This window comes from Antedon bifida, chromosome 2 (genome assembly GCF_963402885.1).
Source record: "Antedon bifida chromosome 2, ecAntBifi1.1, whole genome shotgun sequence".
Lineage (NCBI taxonomy): Eukaryota > Metazoa > Echinodermata > Crinoidea > Comatulida > Antedonidae > Antedon > Antedon bifida.
Window position 1 is genome coordinate 32,696,626 of NC_136227.1, and position 15,309 is coordinate 32,711,934.

A 15,309-nucleotide genomic window follows, 5' to 3' on the forward strand; every position below is an offset into this window, starting at 1 on the left:
ACACCCAAAATGGTTGTGACTACTTTTGGTGTTGAGTCCGTAATCATTGTTATTATTCCAATACTTCACATCTTAATGTCTTCTTTATCATTAAAATGAACCTAACCCTCTAAATAATCTCTCTCTTACTATAAAGTAAAAAGAACCTGCTCATCGGATTCGAACCCCATACATCGACAAGTCCGACAGAAAACCTTTGTATTAGCGAATTGTTAGCTCATTTCTAACGTAGCTTAGGAAAAATGATTAATGAATATTCATGTTAATTTTGTGACGTCTCATGAGGGGTCCCCAAATTATGTAAGAAAAGAAATATCGTGGCCGGGAAAAGTACTCTTTTATTATACTTAATAATCATGCCATGCGAATTATTATTAAGGTAGACAAACCGTGCGGAGCACAGGTTTCTGGTAGATCACACTTTAATTACAAAAGTAGCAAGTACGTAACAAATCTCCAATACAAAACAAATTGCAAAATATCAAAACCAGTGAAATAAAAAAAAATGTTTATGAATAAACTTAATTCGTGTTTCCGCATCAATGTGTTTTTCATTCGATTTTTTCCACTTTTTTTATCTCTACGTATCAAATAATGAATACACCACGAAAAACACCCAAAATAATATAGTTTGGCATTTTATACTTTCGTTATGTGTTTGCGCGCATCATCTAAGTTACACAGCACAATTTTTCTTTAGCGTCTTTTATTTTCCAGTCAAAAGTAAAGTCAAAGTTCTATATCCACTCTTTATACTATATTGCTTTAATTCTTTAGCCTACATATATTGAAGTGAAGGATTAGTGTATAACAAACCAATAGCCGTAAAATACAGTAGTTCCGAATTTTATTCGTTATAACAATTTGTTTTTATTTTATATAATTTGTCGAAGTACTTTTATCAAAGTGCGCTGTTATTACCTGCCCATGCAAAGTATATAACAAGATATTAAGGCAGAAAAAGACCGTGCGGAGCACGGGTTACTGCTAGTTGAGTTTATTAAAACACGCACATACATACACATAGGCCTACAACATTTCATAAACAGCAACACAATAGCGATAAGACGGAAGTTGCCATAAGATACCGGAATTACTTGTATGCAATTGACACGAGTAATTTGAAGACAATTCCGTTTAAATCGTGTTTGTAGTTTGTTGACGCGCGCGTTGTTGATCAATGTATTTGGACCTTCCCATAATGCATTGGTGCGTGTGGATTAAGGTAGTCAGGATGATGTCAGGAATTGTTTTTTGATGATTTGTGAATTCTCATAATTATATAAAGTACAAGTAGGCCTACAAGTACATGTTCTGAAAAGAACTGACGTGAGTTTCTTAGCGTTTCGATCAATATTATGCTTTGATTGTCCCATCAATAGATATCATGATCGTCTTTATGAGTGAGGAGTAGTGTTCTGATTCTCCTGAGGACGATCAAATTATTTATTTGATTGAAATGTCGAGAAACTTAACAATTCATTCATTTCAGAACTTTATATACGCGTGGTGTACTGCAAACTTTATATAATCTTTGATTTCGTCATGAAAACCTTCAAACAATTCTCAAATTCTTCCATTTTCTTTCTTTGTCAAGTCGGCATTCATCATTTTATACCTTTTATATATTTTGCTATATTGTTTTTATGCTTAAAACCGGCATCTTTGCACCGTCCTCATGATGACTCAGCATTATCGCATCGTCACTGCGCCGACAATATTACAAAACAATCGTTGTTGTATTGTATTTAAATTCTGGGTAGAAAAAAAACCCGAATTTGGTTATATTTTGACATCGACATAGTGATAAAAATTAAATTGATAAAATAAATTATTTTTCAAAAACTGGTACGGTCTCATTGTCCGCTGAAGGCGCTCTTTGTTTTTTTTATTTAAAAAACGACTAGATAGAGAGCAGGCGGTTTATGGTTTGGTATCAATTCACACACACAGCGCGGCCTTTATGAATAATATAAAAGGTGTAGGCCTAGCCTGTTCTTCTAAGAGCCACAAAACTTAGGTAAGCTGGGTGTTTATAGTTTTTTTCTGTTTTGGTATTACGATAGGCCTACTGGTGCCTCCCTGGCACCTAACTATTTTCACACACAGCCAGCCAGCAGGGTGTACCACTCTTTTCTCCCCTATCTAGAGAGGCCTAGCTCACAAACAACTCTGGAGAGTCGGAGGGAAGTGTGAATTCTACTTTTAACTAGCCTAGTTTAGTAGTCTACTACTAGGCCTAGGCCTAATTAACGTAGGTGACCTCAATGTCTGATCAGAATTGTCTTCATCTTCTCACAGCAGGATGACAGTGCGTGACATACGTGAAGATTACAGCTGCTATAACGACCATGGAGTTATTAAATATTAATTATATTACCTCCACCCACGACCATGTAGGCCTACAGCTACATATACCTCCTGTTGGCTGTTGACAGGTAAGCACTCTTGGATACAGAGTAAAGAAACAACTATGTTTTTGCCAATTTGTAAATGTAAATTATAGTTAATGCACAATTAATGGCCAGTAGACATTTCATTCATTCTGATTTTAGCAGCAACTAGGCCTACTGCTGTATTATTACGTTTCTGTGTTTTTTTTAAGAATGAGTGCAAGAATGTTTTTACTGATAGATAGATATGTAAGTATTTCAGAATACGTCAGAGTAAAGAGAAAACTTATTTCAGTTGGAAAATGTGTTTGTCTTCATTTTTACACGTCCAATTAATGATAATACCTTTAATACAATAATATCAGTTGGACTTGTAGCAGGCCACAGACCATGTTTTGTTTTGTTTTGTTTTTTTTCATAATAATAGCAGCCATGAATCACGTTAATTTGTTTTTCAATGATTAAAAAATAATGGAAGATTGTTTTCTTATCTTTCTCAGACTAGTAATTTCAGCAATGATCCTGATTATTTCATCTTTCTGCTTTCAACAAGAGCTGGTGGGTTAGGTATCAACTTGACAACAGCTGACACAGTCATTATATATGACAGTGATTGGGTAAGTTAAATAAATAATTACTACATTTTATTACAGCCTGATCAATAATCTGCCATACGATTTACACACAGAGTTCAATATATGCTTTTTTGCTGCGCACTTTTTGCACTCAAGTGCATGATAGTGAAAAAATAAAGAGCGCACTAGTGACTCATTTCAGCGCGTCTGATTGGCTACATCCTTGAACCCATGTTATAATAATTAGTCACAAGCTTGTGGTGTAATGTTTGATTTAGTGTAGTGACTTTCAATACATTGTAAAGTAGCATTTATATAGTTCTGGAATCCAGTCAGATCTACAAGCCCAAGATAGATGCCACAGAATTGGTCAAGAAAAGCCAGTGATTGTGTACAGGTTAGTGACCATTAACACCATTGACCAGAAGATAGTGGAGAGAGCAGCTGCAAAGAGGAAGCTGGAGAAGATGGTCATTCATCAAGGTCAGTTTTGTCTTTCACACCTCCCTAAAAACCCTCCTGAACAATTCGAATAAATATGTTAAATTAATCATATTGTTTTATAGACTTCTACAGTAAAAAGCTGTGATGGATCCCATGGAACTACTAAAAGTGTTACGCTCCACTGATCACTCTGGCATTATCAAAAACTGTGAAGAACAAGTCATCAGCGACGCAGATCTTGAGCTCCTATTGGATCGCAGCGACCTTGTTGAGAATAATGCGGGAAAGAAATTTAAACCAGTAAAGGAGAATGAAGCGTTTAAGGTTCTAGAATCCTGCGATGAGAATGTCATGGCGTTAAGGATCTCAGTACTGGGTTCACATACTGTATACCCAATATTGCACAAATTGAAATCTGGGATTGTTAATGGTATTTATGACATTTATTTCTATGCAAGTAGTTACTGTTGTTTTCGGCACAGCACAGTGTTCAGGTTTAAACTATTGTTAACACCAAGTGTTAATTACAAGTCTGCACAGTGTTCAGGTTTAAACTATTATTAACACCAAGTGTTATTACAAGTCAGCACAGTGTTCAGGTTTAAACTATTGTTAACACCAAGTGTTATTACAAGTCAGCACAGTGTTCAGGTTTAAACTATTGTTAACACCAAGTGTTATTACAAGTCAGCACAGTGTTCAGGTTTAAACTATTGTTAACACCAAGTGTTATTACAAGTCAGCACAGTGTTCAGGTTTAAACTATTGTTAATACCAAGTGTTATTACAAGTCAGCACAGTGTTCAGGTTTAAACTATTGTTAGCACCAAGTGTTATTACAAGTCAGCACAGTGTTCAGGTTTAAACTATTGTTAATACCAAGTGTTATTACAAGTCAGCACAGTGTTCAGGTTTAAACTATTGTTAACACCAAGTGTTATTACAACATAAAGAAAATCAAAGACTGTACACAAATATATCTGAACATTAAGTAGAACTTTTAATTATTCCAATCTATATATTTTCACCCTTAAATTTATTTTATACAGAATTATATTTCACTATTTCTACATCATAACATAAAAAATAAGTCTACATCCAAAAATATATTTAAAAACACACCAATGAAACTAATCATTGATATCAAACTATATTATATAATTTTTAGTTTTACAAATTCTACTACAACTTTGTTCTGTTGTTACTGTGCCAAAGACATCTCATAATGTGTTTATTTGTTAATTTAATTTCTAATTACGTTTTCATTTAATAAAACTGCTTTTGATAACAAATTACGTTTCATCATTATGTTCATGTTATGTTTTGTAGTTTCAAGTTGTACCACTTTACTTTTAGTATTGGATGGTTAAAACCATCCAATACTAAAAGTAAAGGGTGAAATTACATTTACGATTTAATATTATTTTATCACATAATATTATCACATAATTACTTTAAAACACGCACAACCAATTCTATACAATATATCAAGTAAAAAACATTGCATTATTAATATTATAAAAGAATCATTATCATTAAATATGGCAGCACAGCTTATAAAGATTATAATGAATAAGAAACAAACATTCTTGTTTATCTGCATGCTACAGCTGTTAATAATTATTACTTCCGTTGCTAGTGTGCCGCGTGCGGAAGTACGCGCGCGCGCTCCGTCGATGAAGGTAAGTATGTCAAAATAAAATGTTTAAAAACATTTTATGTTTTAGATTATCATATTGATTTAATCTACTATACGATTTATATATAACAGGTCGTTTTTATATTGTATACAAATTTAATGTTAGAAATGCAATTATTTGCGATATTAAAAATTGACACCTGCTTGCTGCGAGATTTAAAAATATGTCTGTTATATAGTAGAAGTAACATACGTTATCAGTGAAAACTAATAATGATAAAATGTAATATTTCTTATTGAACACTTTTCAGACACGTGACGAATGTCGTCAGCTGATAGATTGCAATCCTCCATGACAAGCCTCCCCAGCTTAGGACACATAATGAGAAATGAAGACAATGTATTAACATCAATGTTGTGAAGTTTACTATCATAGATAATGAGATTGTGAAGTGTATTACGAAGCTTAAGGATAACGAGATCATGTAATGCTAATTGAACTTGTTTGAGAGAACATTCTGATACAAAGTCATTAAATACATCACGTGATAGATTCTCAATCCAAACACCGTCACATTTATCTTGAATGCCTAAAATGTGTGCAATAACTCTTCCCCTTCGCTCCCATGCCATCATACTACAAAAGTCACTAACACTACAATGATCATATTGCATACAATACAATTGCATAATTAGACGTATGAAATGCCCGTCACATTGTACACCTCGACTAATGTAAGCAATACACATTCTTATGGAGGTAGATATATCATCCAAATGATTATTTATTTCTAAATCTTTGCTTGTCATGTAATTAATTAATTCATTAACCACATCATCTTTATGTTCTTTTTTAACAAAGTTTAAATTTCTCGGCAGATTGCGATATGTTGACAAACTATTTGTAACCCAGTGCTTGAGGAAACCGCCAGCTTTATCACCAAGGAAACCAGTTGCAAACTCTGTCGCTCTGTATAAATGCTCACTCTCTCGTATCACCTCCCACTCATCATCATCCAATGGTGTAAGTAATGTTCGTACATCTGAGCACTCATTCTCCATACCTTCACTTTCACATAATTTGCACAAGTAAAATCCCACCAATGACTCTACTATCAATTTGTGAGGAGGCATAAAAACGTTATCAAAATTCGATTTTAAAATCGGTGCTTCTTCGTAAACAAATCCAAGTTTCACGGACATATCAACCAAATCTTTATTCGTATGTTTATCATTCAAATCTTTCATGTTTATTGAAAGTTGATTTACTTTCAAGCTATCATACATACATTTTCCTAGCAATATCATAGCATTTACGTATTTTGCTGGTGTGTCTTCAAATTTAGAAAGCTTTGCGAATTGTTTTTGTTTGTTGAACTGATTTAAAATATTACGAAATATTTCTTTAAAGAGTTCAGCTTTATCTTTAGGAATGCTTTGACTGTCTTGCCATAGCAAACAGATTGAAAAAAGCAGCATTGGATTTTTGCACATTTCATACACTTCAGGATGTTTTCTCCCAACCCGGTAAGTGTCAATATTCAATTCGTTTCGAAGGGATTTTCCCAATTCTGGTTTTTCAAAATACTCAAAATGTTTGTCAATGTACTTTCCTATGCTCTTGTTATTAAATCCCTTAACCCTTACATGTACGTCACTCTCTTTTACGAATTCATCTATGCTTTCTGATCGTGAAGTAAGTATCACGGTACTTTCTTCTAGGTTGTTCTTTTTGAACAGACTAATTACGCTTGGATTATTAAATCTCAATTCGTCTAACCCATCTAGTAGCAGTACAACTTTATCGTCATGTTTGTTTATGAATTTCTTAATCAACCGTGGATCATCTGGGAGATCTGTTTTAAAATTAAAATCTTCCATATCCAGTTGCTTTACAATGAGATCGGAAATGTTATCATCTTTGTCTAAATCCCGTACACTTAAAAGAAATACAATTTTACCTTCAAAAGCTTTATTCGATTTAGTATCCGTAGCCCAGTTGTATGATAAATGCCTTAATAAGGTAGTTTTACCTATCCCACCCTCCCCATCTATAAGAGCTCTACATCCAGGTGTGGAACTGATAACATCTACCACTTCTGTTAATGTTGTTGGTTTGCAGCCTTTATTGTTTTTAGCTTCTTTGCGTAGTTCCAAATCAGTGAACATCTGTGAAATGTCAACTGTGTATCTACCACGCATTGTTGCTGGTGTAAATCTACTGGCCTGGCCGCACAATTTCTCTTGTCTTTGAAGCAGATATTCTTCAATCTTGTCTAGATGCGAAGAAAAATGACAAAAACATATTTAGTAAAATAAATTTATTTTATTTAATAAGGGCCTTGTAATTTCTAGTACTGTAATACAATAAGTAGTGCTGGGGCCGCGCCGAAATAGTAAACCAAGTAAATAATATAGAGGGCGACAAACATAATGTATTATCAATCAGAAAGAAAACTCTGTTAAACGACTGGTGGTCGCCAGCAAATCGTAACAACCGATAAATGTAGAGCAATCCACCGCTTAAACCTCCAGCTGTCCATAGCAACTACATTAGCTATGAGACAATTTTGTTACTCTAATAACTACAGTAGATGGTGTTTTGTTTGTGTTTTTTTTATTTACTACATAAGATGTTGATGTTTCAACATTAGTAGCTAGCTGGAGGTTTTTAAAGCTGATTTTTCACTGTTTACGACATTAGCGTTGTAACACGCATATATTCATTGTTTTGTAGGTGAAATAAAAAATGTGTTGTACAGTAGTATAACAAAGATAAATAAAGATTTGTCAGGCATCTCAAAGTGATAGTTTTGACATTTCATTTAATAGGGAAGTTAAGTTAATATTTTAAATAAATTTGCTTTATTCAGAAATATTGCACGCGTGTACGAATTAATTTAATTTAAAACCTTGCCATTTATCCTAAATTACAATTAACTGGTTTGCAATATTAAATTTAATTGATTTTGCGTATTTTATTCTTTGTTATTTCGTGAACAGAGTTAAATGATACACGACCCAGGGTATGACATGTTGTTTTATTAAGTTAAAAGGCTATTTGTTACGTAAGATGATGATTTATTTACATTTATTTATGATTATCCACAATGTCATGCAAAATGGCATATATACAATTGTGCATTTATAGTCTTTTATTTCAAATTAATTATGATTAAATGAGCAAAATTAAAGTAAGACGATGTGATTTGATTATTCATTCAATTTTTAATTTAAAGTAAGTATTTCTGTGTAAAGGTATAATGTGTGTAATATGAGTCTTACTTATGATGTTAACAACATTTCGTTTTTAAAATGAGAAGCTTCCTATAATTGTTTATCGTTGTTTAAAATGATTTTGTTTAAATATTATTCTGAAAGCAATTCTAACCTGTTTCTGATTTAATCTCTTTTCGAATTCCTTGTTCATTATGCCTACTACTGGTCGCCACTTGCCCTGTTTTAATAATCACATACAAAAAAATGAAATAATTATACCTGTACTACCAAAAATATTGAGAGCAAAATTATACGGTACATTATTAGTAACTCACCTGTTTCTGGTTTAACCTCTTTTCGCATTACTTGTTCTTTATTAGGCCTAATATAACTGGTTGCCACTTGCCCTGTTTTAATAATAGAATAATAATAAAAAAAAAATGAAATAATAATACTACCTAAAAAACTACCGATTGAGAGCAAAATTATACGGTACATTATTAGTAACTAACCTGTTTCTGATTTAACATCTTTTGGCATTCCTTGTTTTTCATTACTACTGGTTGCCACTTGCCCTGTTTTAATAAATGTTATTATTAGGTAGGCTATTTGTTGCATGGGCGTTTATGAGTTAAACTAAACTCACAATCTGCTTCATGATCACATTCATTTATGATCATCCACAATTGTATGCCAAATGGCATGTACAATTGTGCATATAATTAATACTACAGTACCTGTGAGTGTGACGTGTATCCATGAAAATGAAAGGGATTATAGAGGGCGGCAAACAAAATATATAATTAATCAGAACGAAACTTTAAACTGTGTTTGAGTTAATATGATTGTAATTCTACAGTACATCAGCATGAAAATAGTCAATTACTATTATTGAATTTGATTACAAAATCTCATGAATTGTTTAGACATGTTATTTTCAAATTAATTATGATTAAATGAACAAAATTGAGATGTGATTTTATTTAATAAACTTTATTTCAAAAATAAATTTTTAAATCTATCTAAACCCATCAAACAACTCATTTTTACTTAATATACTTTCTAAATAAGAAATCTTGTGTGTACAATTATTGCATTCAAATACCATATTATTATGTTAATGCATAATAACTGAAGTAACTCACTTGAATCTGATTTTTTAAAGCCAAATCTTTTGAAAAAAGCAAAGACAGATTTTCTGTTTCGTCGTGAGGCGGAGTCATTATATTCTCTTCGCTTTCCTTTCGTCAACACTTCCTCATCTGTTTAAGGAAAAATAGCTAATTCTATCTTTTCTGAATATATTTTTTTTGGAAACATTATTAATATTATTACATTGCCGATTATCAATTGATCCAGTAGGAAGTATTACCAAATTAATATGAATGTAATCATGTTAACTATTTATTTATGTTTTTTTCAGGGCTAGATAATATCAAGATTGTTTTTAATGCATAAGAATGTTTTATTGTTACAGGAACTTCGTTTTTCCATTGATTGTAGTATAGGCTTCAATATCGTTATTTACTTTCCGAAAAAAATTAAAGAATCATTACATATCTAAATATTATACAGCTTAGTTAATACGCTTATTATTATTATTTATACTCAATATACTATTTAAGTTTACACATAAATATTAGTTGTTGTTTATTATTGCAATCATTAATCTATATACTTACTCTATCCAATCATCGTAACCATATATATGTATATGTATGTAAATGTATATGTGATTATATATTTTTCATTTACCGATGTCGGTACTTATTTCACTTATATCAAGAAAATATAGAAATATAATTTTAAATAATTTTGATAAAGAAGATGTTAGTTATGTTATTAGCCTATACTGTAATTTTTGTTATCCTCAACTATGTAATTATATACTCTAGGTTTATTTTTACTCTTTTACTGTAGTAATGTTTTGTTTGTGGGTTCCTGCGAGACTAGTTTTAACTTCTAGAAGGGATCCATGATAATAATGACTTTCAGTTACCGTCTTTTTTCTATTCTATATGTTCATTCATTATTATCTGAATAAATGTTATCTGAATCTGAATCTGAATAGAGGGCGGCAAATACAATTTTTAATCCATCAGGCGCTGTCGAAATATGCTCAACAGAGGGCAGCACACAGAAAAATAACAATTTTCAGAGAGCCGTACCGTTTGGAGTTTTAGTGTATTAAAATACTAATAAAACAGAAATATTTACTCTGAAAATCTAACTTTTTAGTTGACCTTTTTTTATTTGTATTCAGTAAACAAACTTTGCAATGCGGATTAGAATTAAGCTTATTGGATCTCAAAGAATAATAATGTGTGTAATACGAGTCTTACTTATTTATGATGTTAACAACATTTTGTTTTTAAAACAATGAAGCTTCCTAATTATTATATGGTTCTACATGTGGTTTATAATTTGAATTAAACATCAAAAAGGATTTTGTTTAAATATTATTATTCTGAAAGCAACTAACCTGTTTCTGATTTAACCTCTTTTGACATTCCTTGCCCTTCATTACTGGTCGCCACTTGCCCTGTTTTAATAATACAATAATAAGAACAAAAATTAAAAGACAATTATTAATATTTAAAAAACTAACGATTGAGAGCAAAATTATACGGCTCATTATTATTAACTAACCTGTTTCTGATTTAACTTCTTTTTGCATTCCTTGTTCTTCATTACTACTGGTTGCCACTTGCCCTGTTTTAATAAATGACAAAATGTAATGTACAATGATATTCTATACCTCTTTTAAAAAATGTCAGTAGGGAGCATTAATTCAAAATGAATATGTTTCATTATGTGTAAAAAACTAACAAAAGAGAGATATTTATGTTCATAACATGCACCTTTATACGGACTGTTATAACGCTTCGCACTAACTTACCTTCAGTCGGAGGTTTCACTCTTGATTCCAGTCCAATCTTTCTTAGATCGTTAATAAACTCTTCTTTTCTTTCTTTACAAAGTATTTTTCTCTGCTCCAAATCCCAAATCATACTCCAAGCATCTTCATAATTCTTTAACGCACTACTATTGTACAGTGCATCAATTTGGCCAATATCTTCTTTGGTCAGTGCATTTCCTAAATTGACAATCCAGTGTCGATATGGAGCGAAATGTGTAATATTGATTTCTTGAACATCGAGAAAAGATTGTTGTAGAACTTTGATAACACCAAACGTTTGAGTTATTTTGATTGTTTGATAAAGTACTGTAAGCTTTTCTGAACTCAAATGTCCAAATTTAATTAATTGGTGTAGTAAGTCTATCGTTTTACGTGCTTTATCTATGTCCGCTACTGCAATTAAATCTCGGTATAAAACTTTTAGCTGTCGAAAGAGGTGGTGGTCATCATACCAAGTTGAAACGTTCACTAAATCCAGATTAAAATCTACAATGATGAAAACATATAATTATAAAAATTGAAAATTCCAATACATTACCGTTACTCAATGCAACACAAAATAAACAATCATTATTTGTTACCTGTTGCCATGGTGTCTATTTTGTGTCTTCATTTCTGAAAAATAATTTAATTTACAAATAAATAAATCTACTTCCGGTAGGATGTATATTTAGGAAGAGTCGTTTCATACGTTTTCATTCCAACTTAAGACTTGAAATGAGCCATCGCGCGCGATGTGATTGATTTTGATTGTGTTTTTACGTCTTTAGTTGCGTGCGTATGTATTAGCGTCTCCACGCTACTTGGCGCTATACAATCTTTGTGTTCCATTAGTTTAGAGAATCCGGGCCATTTATAATGTTCAACTTTATTATTAGTTTAAAGTTTTGCTATGAAGACTACCTTTAGGCTTATGGTCATGAGGTTCGGCAATCAGTGGCAAACTAAACACAAAGTAGTCTCACCAAATAATTAAATATTATTAGCCGAAAATAAACGAATAAAAGCAGATATTTTGTTTATTGTGATGGACACATTACCGGAGAGAAACTCTGGCTGTTTTATTATTGTGTGTGGTCCCGGTGTGTGGTACAGTCATTTTCCAAAACATGCACTCTCCCTCGTATACGCGTATAAAAATAACTATAGATTTCGTAGCAGCAACTGCACCATTGAGGTCAACTTTAATAATACCACGATCACATGTCGCTATTGACTTTGGTCGTGACGTCACAAAAGCTGTTCCACAGTCTAGTGCAGGTCTTTCTGTAGATACACAATAGGATTACTGAAGTCTATACTTATTCACTCAAACTTCCACAAATACTATTTTTAGAAAAACACACAGGATCCTTGATTTAAATGTATAATATCAATACCTGTAATAGACTTTTTAAAGAAATTCTATTTAATTGGTACCAATCATTGAGTTTATTAAAACACACACACACTTACAATACAAAACACATAAAACATTTCACAAACAGCAACAAAATTATAGGTTTAGCGATTAGACGGATGGATGGCTTATGAGTGTTTGTGAGTCATTTTTAAACCCTTTTAATTGTAACCAAAGATCATGGAAAAAAGCTTCTCAATGGTAAGATCAGTGTTCCAAGTGATTATAATTTATTAGTTAGATAGTTTCAAGTTTTACTACTTGTGAACCTATTAGGCAATGGTGCTGTATTCGTACCTCCGCCAGAATGTAAGGGACCGTATTTCTGAATTTACGCTTAATTTTCTTTTTTAATTTTACGTTCCACTTTTATTTGAGAACATCTTGGTCGTTATGTGAATTTTGTCTAAAGCTCTGTCTACACTATCAAACTAGTTTGACAAAAAAAGTGTGATGTGCCCAAAAATAATTAAATGATATACAGTATTAACAAGAACATAAATAATAAAATAATAATAAACAATATAGTATTTAAATTAAATGACATCTTTAATAGGTCTAAAATAATATTTTTTTTAAAATAACATATTAATAACATTGATAATAATACTAATAATAAATAATGACACTACATCAAAGTTAAGTATTGTACTTTTTTGCTCTTTAGTTTCTTTATTGTACAATCCGTTTCCTTTCTTATAAATGTTTTTTTTTTATTTTCTCTTGTCACAAACTCCCTTTATGTATGTTTCCGAGCGGTTGAAAATACTTTAGGAACTCCCTTGTGACATAAAAGTATACACACAAAATCCACAAAGTTGTAAAATTACTCAAAACAAAGCTTTAATTTCAATCAACTTCAATCTTCAACAATCCAGTAAGCACTTTAAACAACAGCTTCACAATAACCTTTACAATCTAATATCAAACATCTAATATCCAACATCTAATATCCAACCTTCTTCAAAATAAATGCTTCAATCAAAAATACTTCTCCCTCCTTACAATTGTCATACTTCCCCTTATTATACAATATGACCTTCTAGATCATTCCTTATACTTCTTACTCTATTGGATTACAGTTTATAGTATACTTCTGGAATGTTCCTGATTGTTCTTATATTAATTATACATGGTTTCTTAAATCTAAACATACTCTTATTCTAGAATGTTCATGTAGATACTATGTTACTGTATATGTTAGGGAATGGTAATTTATTACATCTCTTTATACTTTTATTTAGCCTTCAGGCTAACATAATGTATGTAAGAACGTGTGCCGCCGATTTAAAGGCTTATGTTCAATAAAGTTTTATTTTATTTATTTATTTTCTAGAAATCAAATACCAAAAACAAAGGAACTTAACCAATCAGCATCGATTAATTGACTTACAGGGTGGAGCCTAAACCCCCTATAAAGAGGCAATATATTGAAACAAAAAGAGACCGAGTTTTAAGTCGAAAAAGAAAGTTCGAATGAGAGGGTCTAAGGCTTGATGCCAAAATGCTTCGTTCTGCTTGCATTATACAGTAGTTTTATAAAAGGAGTATGTTAGGGAAGGGTGGTTCCCTGTCTGAATCATAGAGGAAAGGAGTGGGACAAGAGAATAAAAGAAACGGAAGAGAGACAAGAGAACCGAAAACATGTCTGCTCGAGATGATACGTAAGTATCTTAAGAAGGCTGGTTCCCTGTCTGACTCATGAAAAAGTGGGACAAGAAAAGAAAAGAAACGGAAGATAGACAAGAGAGCCGAAAACATACACAAAGACAAAGAAGCATCATTCCGGACTCCATTACAAAACTGTAGTCTGACTTCGTTTTTATTATTATTTTTCGGTCAAGTTGGACGAGAATAGAACTTTCAATGATTTCAAGATCTTTGATTCATTGCGTATGAGTATAAATTGAATGTAGCCTTATTACTAGAACCCTACTTAAAATATAAAAAATAAAATTATATCTTATGCCTATATTATTATGATATATTGTTTATTGTGATCAGGGACAACTTCCTGTTGTGATGGCATTCTTCTGTTCAGAGAAACTCGCTGTTTATTGTTACGAATATTATGTGGAATAGGGCCTACGTTCAGTTATAGGCCTATAACAAAACCATGTGAAGCCACACCCTATCCTCTAACTAAAAAACAAAGTCATCAGAACTACACCTATATTCTCATTGTTTTGCAAATAAATGTTCCGAACTAATAAAAATCAAATTGTAAACTTACAAATTGGCTTAAGACTGGACTGTAACTGGATCTCGTATCTGGACTATCAAGTATACCGATACAGTTAAATGTGACGATTTGTAGCAGCAACTGCACCACTCCCTTTGACGTCAACTACTGTATAATTCAGTGTAAACTTACAAATGGCTTAAGACTGGACTGTAACTGGATCTCGTATCTGGACTATCAATATACCGATACAGTCAAATGTGACGATTTGTACCACCAACTGCACCACTCCCTTTGACGTCAAATACAATACTGTATAATTCAGTGTAAACTTACAAATGGCTTAAGACTGGACTGTAACTGGATCTCGTATCTGGACTATCAATATACCGATACAGTCAAATGTGACGATTTATAGCAGCAACTGCACCACTCCCTTTACTGTGTAATTAGTATTCATAATCCACGTATATGTATGCTATATTGACTTTGTCCGTGACGTCACAAAAACTTGTCCACGGTCCAACTGTCTTTCTGT

At 32.1% G+C, this 15,309-nt stretch overlaps 2 protein-coding genes across 3 annotated transcripts; one reads left to right on the top strand and one right to left on the bottom strand.

Moving 5' to 3' along the window:
- The first annotated feature begins 2,606 nt into the window (after nt 1-2,606).
- Nucleotides 2,607-3,557, top strand: LOC144835628 (lymphocyte-specific helicase-like). The gene is made up of 4 exons (XM_078690708.1): nt 2,607-2,642; nt 2,894-3,010; nt 3,277-3,451; nt 3,535-3,557. The coding sequence occupies exons 1-4, from the start codon at nt 2,607-2,609 to the stop codon at nt 3,555-3,557; spliced, it is 351 nt and encodes a 116-aa protein (XP_078546834.1).
- Nucleotides 3,558-4,961: 1,404 nt separating this feature from the next.
- On the bottom strand, nt 4,962-15,046 carry LOC144834713 (uncharacterized). 2 transcript variants are annotated; one of them, XM_078689610.1, is made up of 5 exons: nt 14,823-15,046; nt 11,772-11,805; nt 11,170-11,676; nt 10,753-10,812; nt 4,962-7,327 (listed from the first exon to the last, which is right to left on the bottom strand). In XM_078689610.1, exons 2-5 carry the CDS (start codon nt 11,779-11,781, stop codon nt 5,319-5,321), a joined length of 2,586 nt encoding a protein of 861 aa, XP_078545736.1. In that variant the 5' UTR covers nt 11,782-11,805; nt 14,823-15,046; the 3' UTR covers nt 4,962-5,318. The 2 variants fall into 2 exon arrangements, with proteins under 2 accessions (XP_078545736.1, XP_078545735.1); XM_078689609.1 differs by lacking the exon at nt 14,823-15,046 and having other exon boundaries at nt 11,772-12,892.
- Between the last annotated feature and the right edge of the window lie 263 nt (nt 15,047-15,309).